This window comes from Cyprinus carpio, chromosome B4 (genome assembly GCF_018340385.1).
Source record: "Cyprinus carpio isolate SPL01 chromosome B4, ASM1834038v1, whole genome shotgun sequence".
Lineage (NCBI taxonomy): Eukaryota > Metazoa > Chordata > Actinopteri > Cypriniformes > Cyprinidae > Cyprinus > Cyprinus carpio.
The window spans coordinates 13,850,463-13,867,749 of NC_056600.1; the positions used below are offsets into that span (position 1 = coordinate 13,850,463).

At 36.9% G+C, this 17,287-nt stretch overlaps 2 protein-coding genes and 1 pseudogene across 2 annotated transcripts; all 3 read right to left on the reverse strand.

Annotated features, from left to right (window-relative positions):
* Positions 1-17,287, reverse strand: part of LOC109072472 — a 59,776-nt pseudogene that overhangs the window by 17,053 nt on the left and 25,436 nt on the right.
* Positions 3,276-5,871, reverse strand: LOC122134289 (plexin-C1-like). The gene is made up of 5 exons (XM_042722096.1): positions 5,264-5,871; positions 5,134-5,175; positions 4,924-5,048; positions 3,637-3,835; positions 3,276-3,539 (listed from the first exon to the last, which is right to left on the reverse strand). The coding sequence occupies exons 1-5, from the start codon at positions 5,606-5,608 to the stop codon at positions 3,291-3,293; spliced, it is 960 nt and encodes a 319-aa protein (XP_042578030.1). The 5' UTR covers positions 5,609-5,871; the 3' UTR covers positions 3,276-3,290.
* Positions 9,312-11,615, reverse strand: LOC122137025. The gene is made up of 6 exons (XM_042722095.1): positions 11,516-11,615; positions 10,376-11,423; positions 10,120-10,245; positions 9,815-9,949; positions 9,527-9,627; positions 9,312-9,357 (listed from the first exon to the last, which is right to left on the reverse strand). The coding sequence occupies exons 2-6, from the start codon at positions 11,270-11,272 to the stop codon at positions 9,321-9,323; spliced, it is 1,296 nt and encodes a 431-aa protein (XP_042578029.1). The 5' UTR covers positions 11,273-11,423; positions 11,516-11,615; the 3' UTR covers positions 9,312-9,320.

The following is a 17,287-nucleotide window of genomic DNA, read 5'->3' on the forward strand; positions in this document are numbered from 1 at the left end:
TGTCATTTTGCCACATTGGCTTCAATAAGCTGTTTTTAGAACGTACGGATGTTTTTATAGCGCGGGGTGTCTGACCTCTTATATGTTTGATTTTCTCAGGTCATGAACCCCCAAGTTAAAGCAGCAACACAACTCTGAAGGTATGTGCTCAATAATAAGGTACAGAATGTTATGTTGGTTTATCATTAAGTTAGTGGTGGTATCTTATAGTTTTCGTTCTTGGTGTGAACAAACCTTACCTCAAAACCCTAAGCCTGTTTAAGAATATAGTCCACTTCTCTCTCATTTTTTTGTTACATTGCACTCACCTTATTATGTTTAAAAAAAAGAAAAACAATAGAGTGTTCAACATGTAACATTCCCCCGAATGCTCTGAGGACTCATCGACTTCCCTGTAGCATGACAAACTTTCCATCTTTTCAATTCCCTGTGAGTGCACAACATAAAACAGAGGAATACAAACAGGAATATAGTTTGGCGGGGAAATTGCAACTGGCAACCTGAAACTGTGTGTTAACAAACAGACGTAGGCTATATAAGGAAGTTTTATGAAATATCATTCTTACAGCGGTTTGCAACGATTCTCCTTTCCCCCCCACAATGCATTGCATTACGTCACATTGGGGAGAGAGAATTTACCAAAGCCCGCCTTGAGAGCGACTAGAGAGACGAGTAGTAGACGAGAGTATTCAGATAGCGCAGATTATAGATAAATAGATAAATACATAGATATAGATAGATAGATAGATCGATAGATAGATATCGACCAACAGCGACCAAACGCACTCACTTCCCTACAGCACCAGCTTTCCAACGCAGTTTTCCACACAAGCACCAGCCAAACATAGCGACAGACACGCGGCTACGTTTGCAACAACATTTTCACCGGAGGAAGAGATAAACGCTTAGAAACGCCCATATAGCTAGCATGACAAAGACAAAGTTTACCAGTACGACACTATGACAAAGGTTACTGGTACTTATCTGAACTGACGTCATGTTCACTGCCACTAGATATAAAGAAAACGTTTATTTTTCACTCGGTGCTATCCAATGCCAGTAAAAAATATATATATATGTGTGTGTCGTTATTGTGCACTGCTGCTCGTAGACTAGCTCCAGTGCTCATTGCTGCATTGCTAAATGATAGCAACTCACCAGGACACTTCACTAACTCTCCACTCATTCTCCTCGGACCATGCATTTAATTGGCTTTTACGGCCATCAGTTCTTGGCAATTCCTCATTTTGCTCTCTCACGTCTGGCTGGTTCAAAATTATAGGGCTGCGGCCATCATACATGTTGGCTCTTGCAACCTCTTCCTCATCTCAGTTTTTTATCGCAACGTTACATTGTCCTAAAATCATTTTTTTCAACGTGTACCACTTGCATAAACACTGCGTCCCGTAGGCAGTATTATCCGTAGGGGCTGTCATTGTTGTTTCGCGTCCTGTGTGACGTCGAAACTCGGAGTACATCGGGTTACGACTAGCCCACAACTCGCAACACACTAGTCTGACTGCCGTTCCAGTGCACTTTCACGGGTTTAAGGTTGGAAAAACACGGGTTACGGGTTGCCTGGAACGCGCATCATACTAGGCTGAGGCCACCTTTCCTCCACTTCTCCCCAATGTGACGTCATCACCGAATTGCGTAAAAAAACCCGTTAATACCAAAAACATAAAAAACTGGTCTTTGAGGCCATTTTTGAGACATTTTAAAAATTATATACATATCTTGAGTGATTTATGTACCCATTAATCGACAGGGGTTTTTATAAAGGTACATCTGTAATTAAAAAAACATCCAATTAAATTCATAAATATAAATAAATGTAAATATGCAAATAAAACAAAATAAAATTAAAAGCATAAACATATAAACGTGAGTAATCTTACCTGATGCTGATATTACAATAGCCAGTCTTAACAGTTTACGTTATCTGGCTCTTGATTTTATTATTGTAATTTTTTAATTATTTCTTTGTCAGGAAGCAAATATATCAAACATGCGTGCGGTAAGAGCATCTATAGCATTTCACGTTGGCCAAAACACACAAGGAAATGCATTGTGAAATAATATATTGCTGTCAATCACAGACATTCGCAATCGGACAGGATTAGTTTTCTCAGAGGATCACTGAGTTTGCTGAAAAACAGTAGGTAATTTACTCTGGAATAATTACAGAGGTTGTGTGAGAAAAACACAAAAGCACTATTCGGACGGGACTAGTTTTCTAAACTACGTTTGAGTTTCGATTCTTATCACCTGACGTCTGCATGCATCAATTCGAACAGGACTAACATCTCCGTGTTTATTACAGAGGCGGGACTATCTTTTGCATCCATCCGTCACACACAAAGATCACTCTATCCGTACACTTCAAATAAATATAACCATAGTCATACGGATCGATTACCATTAGTATTATTACACAATAAATACTAAAAACTAAATGGCTAGTATAGCAAAACCATGTTAATGTGTGGTTTCTTTATATTAATTTGTTTTTTGTAGTAGACTAAACCCATGTTTAATTTTCATAAAGGTACATCTGTAATTAAAACATTATGTAACTGAGTGCATAAATGAACGTGAGTAACGTTAATCTTACCTGATGCTGATATTACAATAGCCAGTATTAACAGTTTGCGTGATCTGGCTCTTGATTTTATTATTTTTATTTTTTTATTATTATTATTTCTTTGCCGGGAAGCAAATATATCAAACATGCGCGCGGTAAGAGCATCTACGGTAATTCACGTTGGCCAAAACACTCAAGGAAAGGCGTTGTGAAATAAAATATCACCGGCAATCACAGACATTCGCATTCGGACGGGATTAGTCTTCTCAGAGGATCACTGAGTTTGGTGAAAAACAGTAGGTAATTCGCTCTGGAACTATTACAGAGGTTGTGCGAGAAATACACAGACATGGCAGATTCGGATGGGATTAAAATCACCAAGTACGTCTATGAAACACAGATTTCTCTAACGACCCCCTGTAAAACTAGTCCCGTCCGAATAGGGCTTATGATATATAATCACAGAAATAAATTAAAATAGAAATCCGTTATTTTAAATTGTAATAATATTTTGCAAAATTACAGTTTTTATTGTGTTTTAGATGAGATAAATGCAGCCTTCAGGAGCAAAAGAGACTTCTTTCAAAAACAATTTTAAAAAAGGCATCGAACTTTTGAACTGTTAGTGTGGGAAGGAAAATATATATATTTGTTTTTTTTTTAATTAAAATGGGGAATTTTTTTAAATGTGAATGTGGCTTGCAAGTTACAGAAAGGTATTTCTAAAGTTAGTACTTTCCATAACTGTTTGCTTTTGCAAACACTTCCTCATTTGCATAAAAGATAAAGTAAAAGAGAAACTACTGACCAAGGCCTCAAAGTCCTGCGCTTGGCAGAGAAGCCAGTCCTCGCTAAGAGTGTACAGAGCTTTCTCTGTCACCGAATCCACCGGCCCTTTCGAGATCTGCTGAGTCAAAGCTGACACCAACAGGAAGAGAGGCTGTCCTACTGATTCCTATGGAGAAAAAACATATACATTTATGAGTAAACGTGAGTAGTTGAAGAGAACATGTGCTTTCTAAATCCACAACAGAGTGGATGTATGGACGCACCCTGAGGAAGCCGTACAGACAGATGGACATCCAGTTGGTAAGAAGCTTCTCCACTATGGACTCTGTGCGGCGCAGGAGAAGTTTGGGATTTGTATTGCTGGACTGGTCCATCAGACTCTGCAGAAGGTCCTCCATGACCTCTGTAAGATAAAGCAGGTCTCCATGGAGAGCCAGAGTCAACAGAGATGCCACTGTACATCTAAGAGGAAGAGGAACAGACAGAGATATAAAAAGAGAGGTACAAAAACACAAGCTATAAAGAACAGAAGAGAAACTAGTTTAAAAGTAGTGTTACTGGCAGTTACGCATCTGTCTGCAAATAGAAACCAACCACAGCTTCATTCATTCATTAATTTTGTGTAATATTTACAGTATGTTGCAATTTCTTGTATTATGTTCATTTTATTTTCATTTGAATATTGATGCTTTGAAAAATAAAACATTTTATGCAAAACTTTCAAGCCAATAAAATTAAAATTAATATTAATCTTTTATATTATTTAGCATTTGATCATCTATAAAATGTAATGTTTTATTTTTTTATTTCTGCCATTTTTATTATTTTTTTTATATTACTTCTTATTTTCTCGCCCTTGCAATGCTTGCTATTGTTGTTTAATCTTTTGTCTAAATGATTGATGGGTTTCATGGTATATTTGTCTTCATGAATAAGAGATAAGAGGGAATGTCTCCATTTCAATGTTTTTTGAGATGTTGTTCTGAAGCAGTCTGATATAACAATTGTTGGATTTGTGCTGCTCAGATGAAGTCTCCCTGGCTTACTCTCAAACTGATAGAAGACTTTTAGTTAATGCAGTGTTGCTGATTTTGGGTATCAGACAAAACTGTCCTGACTTGTTTTGGATACCAGACAAAATGGATCTATTGTAGGTAAGAGACTGAATGCATTATTCCTGCGAGGAGATTCAATCTAACACCATGAAGCCAGTAAAGCACTTTGAATCTAAAACTAAATTTATTAAGTACATTATCAAACACATATCTGTGTTTAAGTGTGGTGGTTCATTTTAATGGTAGACACTTTTGAGGCCCCTCGAAGAGAAAGATCTCCTATACTAAAAAACCACAATACATATCTGTTTACACTTCTAAGCAACAGGCATCAAGCCAAGGTCTCAAAATAAATATTAATGGCTTGTGACTGGGTTTATCAAGTCATCTTCAAACAGAGGTGAGAAAATGTTCAAAGCGTCTTCTTCCTCTTTTGTAACACGCTTTGGACAAATGCGTCTGCTAAATATATACATTTAAATGTCTTTGACTCACTTGTCTCTTATGCTGAAGTTTTTCTGTTCCTCTAATGCATGCACGAAACAACTGAGAAACTGCTTATCTCTGATCAGCGCAGCAAAGGCCTGACATTTCTCATCTATAGTTGTCTGCTCAGAGTCCTGACCATAAAAAAGACAACAGATAAAACATTTCGTTTTGTACAATGGGATGATATATACTACTAAAGACACTGCAGCATCTTACCTGCCCAATGTCTCTGATCAGGAGCGCTGCCAGCGGACCAGCCTAGTGAAAATGACAAAATATATAATAAACAAGCAAACACATATAACAACTCTACAAGAAAAAAGGGAATTTCAGACAGATACTGAACCTCAGGAAAGAAGATTTTTGAGGCAAAGTGCTTGTAATCCAGGAAGGGTATGGCTCCAACATTATCGATTAAATCAGATTTTTCTGTTTGCAAGTCAACAAAGCCGGTCAACACAAACAAACATAAATCCATAATGCATTCACACACAACAAGACATAAAACATTTCTATATAGTATGGCAGCAATATGAGCATTTAGTAATGGCATTTTCATGTTTACAGTGGCACGTTTCCTGCAAACACTACTTATATAACTTACATAACCTGTATTGGTTATGAAGCTACTTACAAGCTCAAAAAAAAAAAAAAAAAACACCCAAAGTCTCCATGACATTCTGGACCCCATTATTGTTTGTGAACCTTTTTCAGTGCAAGTAAGTTGTTAAAAATGTTTTATTGACTGCCATGCATATTGCTTAGAAAAGTAATAGTTGCATGATTTGAGGCATCATTTCTATCCTGTGCACAAATGTGCGGGAGGAGTTACTCCCCAAAGTTGAATGTTTAGGGTTATTTGTGTGTTCATAACACTAACCTTCAGTATGAGCTACAGTGACGCTTGCAAACACCACAAAGACCAGCATTTCAAAGATGACCAACCTTGTCGTATGTCCCCCTTCTGATGTTGCTTTCCAGCATTTCCAGTTGCTTGTTCATTCTCTCATGCATTTTTCTCTGGCTCTTACGGTGAACAATGAATCCAACTAGACAGAGGAGCAAACACATACATTAATACCTGCAGGACTTTTTTGAAAATATGTGACAAAAATCTGAAATCACTTACCAATAGCACCCAGAATTATGAGCAGAATCAATGCGGCAAGGATGAGAAAATATAGTGAACTATTTTTGGGCTCAAGGTTTTTAGAAAACCCCCCAATACTTATCTGAAAATTATAGTAAAAGAAGGAATTTTGTATGTAAGATATAAGGATCAGAAATATTTCCTAATAATTATTTAAGACAATTTGCTTAAAAAAATGAATATTTAAACTCACAGTGAGTGAGTCCACTCTTGATTCTCCTTTAATCTTACAGATAACAGCATTGGACTCAATCTTCTCCAAAACACAATGATACTCCTGACCTCCATGTACACCCATTACATTCACCTCACTGATATTCAAATTCAAATCATCCATCTTTTTCTGAGAAACAGAGAGTGTGGGATAGTTTGGAAGCTGTGATTTTCACATGCTCGTGCAGAAACATAATATTTACTGAGAGCCGACTAAAGTTAAACTCTTTATCACTAAGCTCACCTGAATGTTCACCTGTAGATCATTGGCCACCTGTAAGCTGGTGAATCCAGTGAATTCTGGATCAGGCTTGTAGGAGAAATCACTCACACAGTGCACAGTGGAGTTTCCAACATTTAACAAGACGCTAAACTGACCACCGCCACCATAGCGGGGTGAGTGAAACCACACATCCTGAGAAAGAGAGCCAATGAAAATATGACAGTAATACATGAGATATTTAAAGCTGCATGTAAGCTGTGAATACAATTAAAATCTTCAGTCGATATTAAAATTCTGATAGAGACAAGCTGATAATTATTTTCATCTTAACTGAAAATTAATATTTAATTACTATTAAATATTAAAATTCTGTAATATTTAGTTTAAAATTAATAAAAAATAAATAAAAACTCAATTCAATTGCTTTAAATGTTTAGGCATCATAACAGCTTGGAGGTCAGTAAGGTGATGGATGTTTGATGTCTGACCTCTATGATCAGATAAAGTTCTGTGAGCAACTGCAGAAGTAATAAACACATCTTACCCCTGAGTTTGTGTTGTATTGTGTTTTCATATTATTGACTGTAACTGACTCCACTAATTCCAGATTGCTGCCCTGAACATGAATCTTCCTTCCACCACTGCAAGAAGAGATTAAAACAACTTCAGCCAGTAATACATGTAATACATTTATTTATTTATTTATTCATTCATTCATCTATTTATTCATTTACATTTGAATTCCTCCACTTATTTTTGCATATGTGGCTTTTGCATGCACACACAGACACACACACACTACAAACAATGGAAGTGAAACCCACCAAAAATATTAAGAAAAGCATGGCTGTCAGAAACCAGGTTGCTCTTACTAAACCTTAAACAGTTTAAGCAAGACTAAACTGCAGATCTCAGAAACATGACAAAAACATGCAGGAAATGACCGAATGACTCATTTCTGCATTCATTTTTTGCTGTCTCGCATATGTTTTTTCATCTGTTCTAAAAGTATCTCTGCAGATCATTGCAAATCTTATTTTTCCACATTAACAGTGTTCTTGCAAATTTCATGATTAAAATGTTCTGTATGACATTAGATTCACTAACTAAAATGCGCATTGTCATCTTAAGGTGTTGATGAGAACCTGATGAGACAGTGGTCTGAAATGGTCTGACCTGCTCCAGCTGACTGTGGGCTGTATTCCAGTGCAGATTGAATGAGAACCGTAAGTGATGGTGCTGTTACCATGACAACGGTCGTCAGGAGTAACAACACACACTTTCACTGTTCCTTTAGTTCCACTGGGAGGAATGTGGAACCTTAAAGTGTCACTGGAGTGATTAAACACTGGAGATCTGAAGAGAAACATTCATGTACAGATATACAGTATCATTTATCTGAATATACACACATTCATATATACCACTAAACAAACACAGTCTCACTCTTTAGAAATGCAGTTCAGATCCCCTTGAATGCGGATTTTAGTAACAGTTTCCAGGTTCCTTCCTCTTAGTAAAACATTTTTTTTGCCATGGAAAGAAACCTTGTTGGGCTCCAGAGACAGAATCTCTGGCTCCTACAGGATACCAAAGGTTGCACCCAGTTACAAAACAAAGCAAAACTGAATAATAATAACAGAAGTTAAAATTAATTTCACAACTTATTATATAATAATTAAATAGTAATAATTATTATTATTACCACCATAAATAAACATTGATTATATATATTTTGAATATCAACAAATATTATATTATACATCATTTAAAAATGTGTTCCTCAAATGGGGAAATAAAATCCTCGGCCTCTTGTAAAGTCATATTCTTTTGAAATAGGAACATACAGAAAAAACAATACCCCTGTTCTGTAAAGTTGAGCACCAAATCAGTATGACACTTACACTGTAGTCCATCTCAGAGAGTAGATGTTTACATGCATCCTAAAGAGTAGAGAAAGAGCAGTTCATGTACTTCCTGAGTTCACTTCAGTCAACTCAACGATAGTTCAACTATCAACAATGAATTAATATGAATTTATTAACGTATGTTATTTTCCCAATACACATATACTGAATCACTGTATTATAGGTTACACTGCATCTCACCTGTATGTTTAACTGTGGTCCAGGTCCATGTGTCCAATCACAACGCTGGGAAGAAGAGGACCAGTGACACCCAGATGAGATACACTGAACACACCTGCATTTAATTCATATTTTTTATTATTTTTAAAATAAAAGTTCAAATAAGTCTTTTAAACTATTTCAGACGATGCATTTCTCACTGTGTATAAGAAGCATTTGGAGTATTTTCTGTGATACTGGAGCAGTTCCTCAGTGTCAGCATCTCTGTGATCTTCTGATCCTCAATAGTAACAGTAACAGAGACTTTAAAACCTGAACAGATTACCATATGTTTCTGATTATAATAATCATATTCTGACTAGATAAATGCACTGTATGTTAGTAAATATACAACTTCTTTGAAGGAGAACCAACCTCCAGTATAGAGCATCTGGTCAGAAAAACTACAGGAGCAGTTTGGGAAAGCTGCAGACAGATCAGACCCGTCACACAGCTTCATGGTTCCTCTGGTGAAGGCACATGAGAAGGCAGGATTTCCTGTGCTCTCCAGACTCAAGGAAAGATATAGAGTAATCTGTGTAGAAGAGGGCAATGGTTGGTAAAAAGTCGTCTTCTAAATATTTTTCAAATGACAATTAAAAATAATATTGATGTCTACCTTTCTTAAAGAATTCTCTGTCATCTGAAATGAAAACAGTTGTGTCTCAAGAGAGTTTTTTGGGATGGACACTCATGAAGTATCTGAGCATTCATCTTGAGTAGAACATCTAGATAAAAACAGCATCAACCAAAATATCACTACAGAACTGTTTGCACACTGCTCATCATGTCTATATAGATGATAAGAAATTAACATGCTTTTCTACAACTAAGCATATTTAGTGTAGATGCAGCCCGCAGTAGATATCATGTGTGATGTGATAAATGTAGGCTGACCTGTGAGTGTTCACACACCAGCAGCAAAGAGGATCCTGAGCAGCTCTGCAGTCTTTCAGAGTGCTGTAATTACCACACTGAACAACGGACACTCTTCTTAACTACATCGAAAAAACATGAGCAGAAAGAGACAAGTATGATGATTTGATCTAACACACAGTAAGGAATACATACTGTCACTATTATTATTCAATTATTCAATATTTTCAATATTTTTTTTACTACACTAGTAGTATATATACTATATATATTTTCATTGTTTGTTAATTGCACATTTTAAAACCTCACCTGTTGCCTCAGAGCGATGTAGATATGTTTGTAATCTACTGGATCAAAGTGCATTCTGGGAAGAACTGCTCGTTCATCATCAGATTTATACAGCACTGTTGGACAGCCTGGTGTGAATTTCTCATCCAATACTAGCTAGAAAGAAAAACAAAAATATAAATCATGAATTATGACTGCAGTAGCCTAATTAAAAAAAAAGCTTATAGCTATATGTGTAAATGGAAATGGTGGGCATGTGCTTAAAAATAAAAATTCTGTGAGAATAGTGAAAATAAAAACACAACAGAGAGCGGCTGAAAGGAGACCTTTATGAGTTGTCCATCACTGGTTCCTATGAACAACACAATCCAGGATCCAATTCTAACTGCTGCCACTGCTGACATTGAGCTGTACTTGAACACCACAGAGAGCGGCTGAAGTTCACTACCACTCTGAAACACAAACAACAATATAAACTTTATATGACTTTAGTGAATAATACAGCTATGTGTATCATGCAACATTAATAAGCTGAAATAATGTTCTCAGAGTCATTTTTCATGTATGAATGCAATTTCCTACCTCAGAACCACATGGATTTTCACCATAAGCGCAGAAGCCCTTCACTCGGCCTTGAACGTTACTGATGTCGTACAGAGCCGCGCTGTTCTCCGGATCCTGCTGATTCTCTGCACTGAACACACCTGCTGCCCAAATAACACCGTTCACTGAGGGAATAACGGTGCAGGCGACGAGCACTGGACGAACTTTATCACTGCAGCATTGTATCGTCGCACTCTGTAGGGATTTGATGATGTCCATCTTTTTTTCTTTAGCACTGTTCATTCTCAGGACGAGCACTTTCCTCTCATTGTCAGTCTTTGTGTTGAGAAATAAGTAGGATTCTGAGGGCGAAACTCTCTGGAATCCATCAACAAACACCACATCTCTCACTGTGCTCTGAATGCTGGCATCTGATACTTCTGCTAGTTTTGAGAAAATCCTTCCTGGTTGAGACTCTAAAGTGTTCCACAAGCTAACAACAGAATACCTGTTACCTTGAGCTGTTTCGTCGTCGTCCTTTTTCCCAACTAAAAGATACCTACCAGCTATGAAGGCGACAGATTTCTCATTCTGTCTCGGTCCTACCAATATATAACTTTCATAGTAAATACTGTTTGTAATGTTATTTATATCAAGAACTTCACAATATCCTTCAAAAGTCCCACAAGTTATCAGGGTGCCGTTCGCTTCAAAAGGCACCAGAATGTTGACTCTGTTATGGTGAATGGCATTAGTGATGTCTTTCGTCTTCTCCTCATATAGATCGTGTCTCATCTGATGTAGTCGATGGTCAGTAAGAACAAACAACGTACTGTTACCAACTACAAAGTCCTTAATGTCTCCATCAAAGTTCACCACATCACTGTAAATGCAGTTTTTCAAAAGTGCAAGTATTCCAAGTAAGTATCTTCCCATCTTGCACACGTGACGAGCAGCTGAAGTTTAGAGATCTTGTCACAGAGAATTGTGCTCAGAAGCGTTCACTCGTGAAGTGGATGGAAGTGAAAGCAGTGGCTCTGAGGATGCAGATGACGTCCGCGCAACACACCAACACAAATCTGTAGACCTTATTGCGACATGAAAGTTATACCATTTAATGATGAAAAACATTTTATGATCTAAACACAAAAGAAAATACGAGTCAGGAACAAGTCTGACCTCTTTTGGATTCAGTTTACTGCCCAGCAAACATTTGGACGTTTAACGACCGTTGAAAAGACGTCCCTCCGTCACATCCGAAAACTTAGGCAGGTGACTTGCTGCCTCGCTTGCACAGATTAATGATCTACAACAGCAACAAAAAAACAAACAAAAAAACACATTAAACTAAAACTTAACAAACACCTAAGGCAGAGTAATGGTTTAACGATCTACAGCAAAATATAGAGAGCTTTGGTGATAACTAAGTGGATATTTCATTACTGCAATATTAATTTCTCGCTAGAAATGGCATAAAAGTGGAAAACGTTGACCAAAAACATATATTTACACACAAACTGACCACCGATCGCAACTTTCAGACGCCATCTTTAGTTTTTGGCTTAACTGTCACAGAAAGGATCGCACAGGATTGTGGGATATCAAAGGCAGCGAAGGATACATCTATGCTGCCTTCAAAAATCGGCCAGATAAAGGCATCTCAGTAGACAGGAACTGAAGCTAAGATTAAATTCGGACGTGCCTTGATGCCTTCCTACCTTGGAATGCGTCCTCTGAAGGCAGCATTTTTCAGTTTTCGGACGCAGCCACTATGGTTGAAAAATAGTCAAAATTAAAGTTCTTCTTCTTCTTCTTCTTTATTGTTTATTGGCGGTTGGCAAACCAGCTTTTGGTGCATTTCCGCCACCTACTGGGATGGAGTGTGAATACCTAGGGTGATGGAATGGAAAAAAAAAAAACAGTAATACAAAAAAAAAAAAAAAAAAAAAACTTATTTGTGTAACCTTATATCCTGTTTATCAACCGTGTATCTCTCAAATATTTAAATAAAATAGTGTACACTTTTGGTTGTATCTGTGCACTCTGAAATAAATCTTTTATTGCTAGCTGAACTTTCAGTTCCTTTAGATTTTTTTTTTTTTTCCACAAGTTGAGCTCGTTCCTCATTATATGCTTGACATTGAACAAGCACATGCTCCACTGTTTCTGCCACCCCACAATGGATGCACCCATCTGTCTCACTTTTACCTAACATGTGTAAATAATAATTTAATCTGGTGTGCCCAATGCGTATCCTCGAGATAATTGGTATCATCTCTTCTGGATCCATATTTTCTCCTTTCACTCCCTACTGTATCCTGAATATTGTACAGATGTCTTCCTTTTAACTCCTTATTCCAGTTGTCTTGCCAGATATTTATAACAGCTTTTCTTACAATACACTTAGCTTCAGCTTTGCTTAATGGAATCTCTATGTCGACTTCATCCTTTTTTAATCCCATCTTTGCCAGTTTGTCCACTATCTCATTTCCCTCAACTCCAACATGAGCTGGTATCCATAAAAATTATATATTTTTGTCTAGTGGATTTATTCTGTACAAAATCTGTAATATATCGTATAAGATATCTTGTCTAGCATCTGACATTCCACTCTTTAAGCTGCACAAAGCTGAGAATGAATCAGAGCATATGACTGTATCCTTAATATTAGATTCTTCTACCCATATCATTGCTATGAATATTGCCATGAGTTCTGTTGTAAATACTGATATATCATTAGACAGCCTTTTAACAGTACTTTGTTCAATATGAGGTATATATATTGCTGCTGCTGTATAACCAGATTGAGGATTTTTAGACCCATCAGTAAATATCTGAACACTATTGTTATAGTTTTGATTCAAATAATTTACCACTGCTATATATTCATAGATACACACCTTTCCTTTTCATTCTTTATGATGTTTAACTGTAGATCCACTAAAGGCATTTTGTACATCCAAGGGGGTACACTTGGTGTAATTACCGTATGATTCATGACTATACCATCTATTCCAATATCTTTGGCAACTTTATCAGCATTCCATCCAAAGCTATTAAAACTTGCATATTCATGCTCCCAACTTTTCTTTTACCCACATCTTTTACTGGATGAGCATCTGCATGTCCCTTTTACGGAGCACCAATACGCCATTTTCAGCTTAATTCTCCTAATTTCTAAAGGCATTTCTGCCATTTCAACCTGCAAAGCAGAGATTGGAGATGTTCTAAATGCCCCACATGCTATTCTCAGTGCCTGGGATTGTACTCCATTTACTTTCTTTAGTATGGAAGGTGCTGCTGAACTGTATACTATGCCACCATAATCAATAAATACCGTCATACACGCAAAACTACCCAACATATAAAGAACAACTAGTTTCCCAAAAAAAAAACCCCCCGAAGCCCCTTTCACACTGCACGTCGGACACGGAAAATTGCCGAACATTGCCGGGTCGACTTGTGTGTGAAAGCAAACACGTCCCGGGATTGATTCCGGGATTGAACCCGGGTCGGGGACCTAATAACATTGCCGGGTTCAGTCCCGGAACGAGCGCTGTGTGAAACAAAAGGCCAGAACTATGCTGTGTCGTGGTGATGACGCACGTTATCGCGCGACTCTTTTAGCGTGTTTTGAAGGCAGATCAACGTTCGCGACGAAAAAATGTAACGAAGCAGAGATCAGTTAGTTCCTTACTTTCCGCGCTGAAGCTGAGATCATTCGCCAGCTTAAGTGAAAGTTAACGTGCCTAGTGTTTTCGACTCGTACATTACACCTCACACCCTGATATCACTTGTCTTTACGGGACCTTTACGGGTTGTGTGTGAACGCACGCACATATTCCGGGTAATCGCTGGCAGTGTGAAAGAGCAAAATCTACCGACCCGGGTACAAATGCCGGGACACATTACCCGTGTATTTGCCGGAAACGCAGTGTGAAAGGGGCTGAGACACCTGAGAACATTAACTCCCTTTTTACATTTTTCAACCACTTTCTTGATGTGTGACACAAAAGTAAGTCTAGAATCCATCCAGATCCCAAGGAACCTAACTTCTGAGACCTGTTCTAATACCTTATCATATAACTTAAGTTTAGTACTTGGTAATTTCTTTTTCTTAGAAAAAACATATTACTTTTGTTTTTTCAACAGACATTCTAAAGCTCCAGTTATTAGCCCGTTTTTCCACTTCTATGATGGCTTTCTGCATACAGCTTTCCACATATGTCACATTTCTACCCCGTTTCCACAGTGCAACCGTCATCTGCATACAGGGATTTTCCAGTACCTTGTCCAACTTAGGAAAATATATCAGTACTCATTATATTAAAGAGTACTGGACTACACACACTTCCTTGTGGTGTACCATTATCAATTGAAAAAATCCTAGAATAACTTGCCCCAACCCTAACTTGAATAGTCCTATTTACATTAGAGCAGTTATCTCTGCAGTTTTTGCAAAGAAGTTCAGTTAACGTTATTTGTTCTGAGTTTTTATGTCTGTATCTGTTTTATCTGTAAATGCCAGAGGTTGCTAGAGACCAATTGAAAAGGAAATGTGGTATTTTTATTTTTTTTCAAAACAAAGGTGCTGATTTTGATTTTATACAGGAGACTCATGCTACTAAATCGGATATTTCTTTTTGGGAGAGTCAATGGGGGAAAAATATATGGTTTTCATTTGGGAGTAACCGGTCAGCAGGAGTCGCTATTTTACAGGGAAACTTTAAAGGGCACATTATTAAACATTTAGCAGATTCAAATGGGAGATGGGTAATACTGGCTGTTGATGTAGATCATTCCCAATTCATTATTGTAAACATATATGCGTGTAACAACAAAAAAGACAACAAGCTATTATTTAAAACAATAGAAAATATTATTAACCAGCTGATTACAACTTTTCCTACTGCCAAGATTATATGGGGAGGTGATTTTAATACAGTTATGGATGGAAATCTGGATAGATGGCCTCCAAGAAATAGTTCTTCAGATGAGTTGGAGAATGTATGTCAAAGGATGAGTCTTGTTGATATAGGAGACACTAAAATCCCAACAAAAGAATATATACTTGGAGTAATAAAGATAGGTCACAGAAGTCCCGTATAGATTTCTGGTTGATTTCTTCGGAGATCGATGACAAGTTGGTTTCAGTTCATATAGAACCTACTGTTCTCACAGATCACCAAGCCATTTATATAAAGATAATTTCAATAATACTTAGTTACAAACCAAACCAGGGATTATTGGAAACTAAACCAAATGCTATTACAAAATAACACATTTTAAGGATGATGCGGCCATGATAATTGGAAAATATTGGAGAAAAGCTAAGTCTTGATAACAACTTTGGAAGCTGCTGGGAGCTGATGAATTTGAAGTTCGTAAGTTAGCTATAAAACTAGGGAAGAAAATAGCCAAGGACAAGAGAGAGGAAGAATCCAGAGTTATCACTAGAATAATAAAGTTATCAGAGAAAAAGTTAATTTAAACTGGATGTGAATTTACAGAACTAACTTCTTTACAACTTAATTGGACTATCCCGAAGATGTATGAAGACAAAGCTAAAGGGGCTTTTGGTCAGATCTAGGAGGAAATGGCTTGAAAAAAGGGGAAAAATGCACTAAATATTTCTTTGATCTAGAAAAAAGAAACTTTGAAGTATCATCCTTAGTAGTAAATTGAAAATCAATGGATGTTGTCTGTGATGATAAGAGACTCCAGATATCAAAAATATGTTGCTGATTTCTATCAAAGATGTACTCTACTGATGTCGAAAATGCAAAAAATAAAATGGATCTCTCCCTAAAAAGTAAACAAAATTATATTGATGTCATTGACGATGGCTTTAAATTGGTTTGTGACAGAGTGATTTGTTTATCAGAAGTGCAAAAATGTATTGCCAGGGAATGATGGGCTAATAAGTGAATTTTACAAGGTTTTTGACCAATTGTTAGCTCCATTTTTAGTTAAAGTTTATATAGAAGCCATTAAGAAAGGGGAACTCCCACCAACTATGCGACAAGGACTTATTAAACTGTTACCCAAACCAAACAAAGAGAAATTAAAGTATTGAAAATTGAGAGACCATTAGTTTATTGAATAGTGATGCTAAGATTATTTAGCACTAATTATTTTTGCTAAAACGATTGAAAATCAGGGGTAATGGAATAAATTGACTGAAGAACCAATCCAGGCTTTTAATGCCAGGCCCTGAATAATAGGTAATATACTACGTTGATTTTTTGGTGATATAATTGATTATAATGAATACGTAGTAGATGATAGTTTTGTCCTATTTCGTCGATTTTATAAAATGCATTTGACACAGTTAGTCATCAATTTATGTTAAAAACGATCAAATGCTTTGGTTTTGGGAGAACAGTTTTTTAAAAAGGTTATTCAACTCTCTAACATGAGGATGTAACAGCTCATTTTAAAGCGGCTCATCGGCACACTCCTTAGATTTGTGTCGCTGTAGTGTCGTCCTTGCGGACCTCACTAGCCGCAACGCGCATGTCCCTCTCTTGTAGCCCTTTTCTTTTTCTTCCTTGTTACACAATCATGGGGCCAGACATATTAAAATGGCCCAGCTTTCCAAGGTATATTGACATTAGTACAGAATTTTAAAATTTCACAGTTAGCGGATGACACGGCATTATTTCTCCCTAATAAGCACGAGGTATCAAAGCAATTGAATTCTATCACAAATTTCTCCGACGTCTCGGGTTTAAGAATGAATCTAAATAAAAATCTGCCTTGTTGGCACTAAAGGAATTTGACCTTATCATCATAATGGTATTCCTGTTTAAAAATACAATACCATACTTTGGGGTGTATCATTGAATAAACTGAAAAAATGCTTTGTAATCTCAAGTTTGACCCCATCTAAGAAAATAAGGAAAAAGATTTAATATATGGTTGATGAGGGACTTGTCACTGAATGGCAGA

Bases quoted from the DNA above. Each gene is read 5' to 3' on its own strand.
- LOC122134289 (XM_042722096.1), bottom strand. From the start codon at position 5,608: ATGGGGTCCAGAATGTCATGGAGACTTTGGGTGTTTTTTTTTTTTTTT. The intron at 5,176-5,263 runs GTTCAGTATCTG...CATTTTCACTAG, and splicing joins CAAAAATCTTCTTTCCTGAG to GCTGGTCCGCTGGCAGCGCT. The intron at 5,049-5,133 runs GTAAGATGCTGC...TTTTATGGTCAG, and splicing joins TGATCAGAGACATTGGGCAG to GACTCTGAGCAGACAACTAT.
- LOC122137025 (XM_042722095.1), bottom strand. From the start codon at position 11,272: ATGGGAAGATACTTACTTGGAATACTTGCACTTTTGAAAAACTGCATT. The intron at 10,246-10,375 runs GTAGGAAATTGC...TTTGTGTTTCAG, and splicing joins AAAATCCATGTGGTTCTGAG to AGTGGTAGTGAACTTCAGCC. The intron at 9,358-9,526 runs GTCAGCCTACAT...GTTTTTATCTAG, and splicing joins TGGTGTGTGAACACTCACAG to ATGTTCTACTCAAGATGAAT.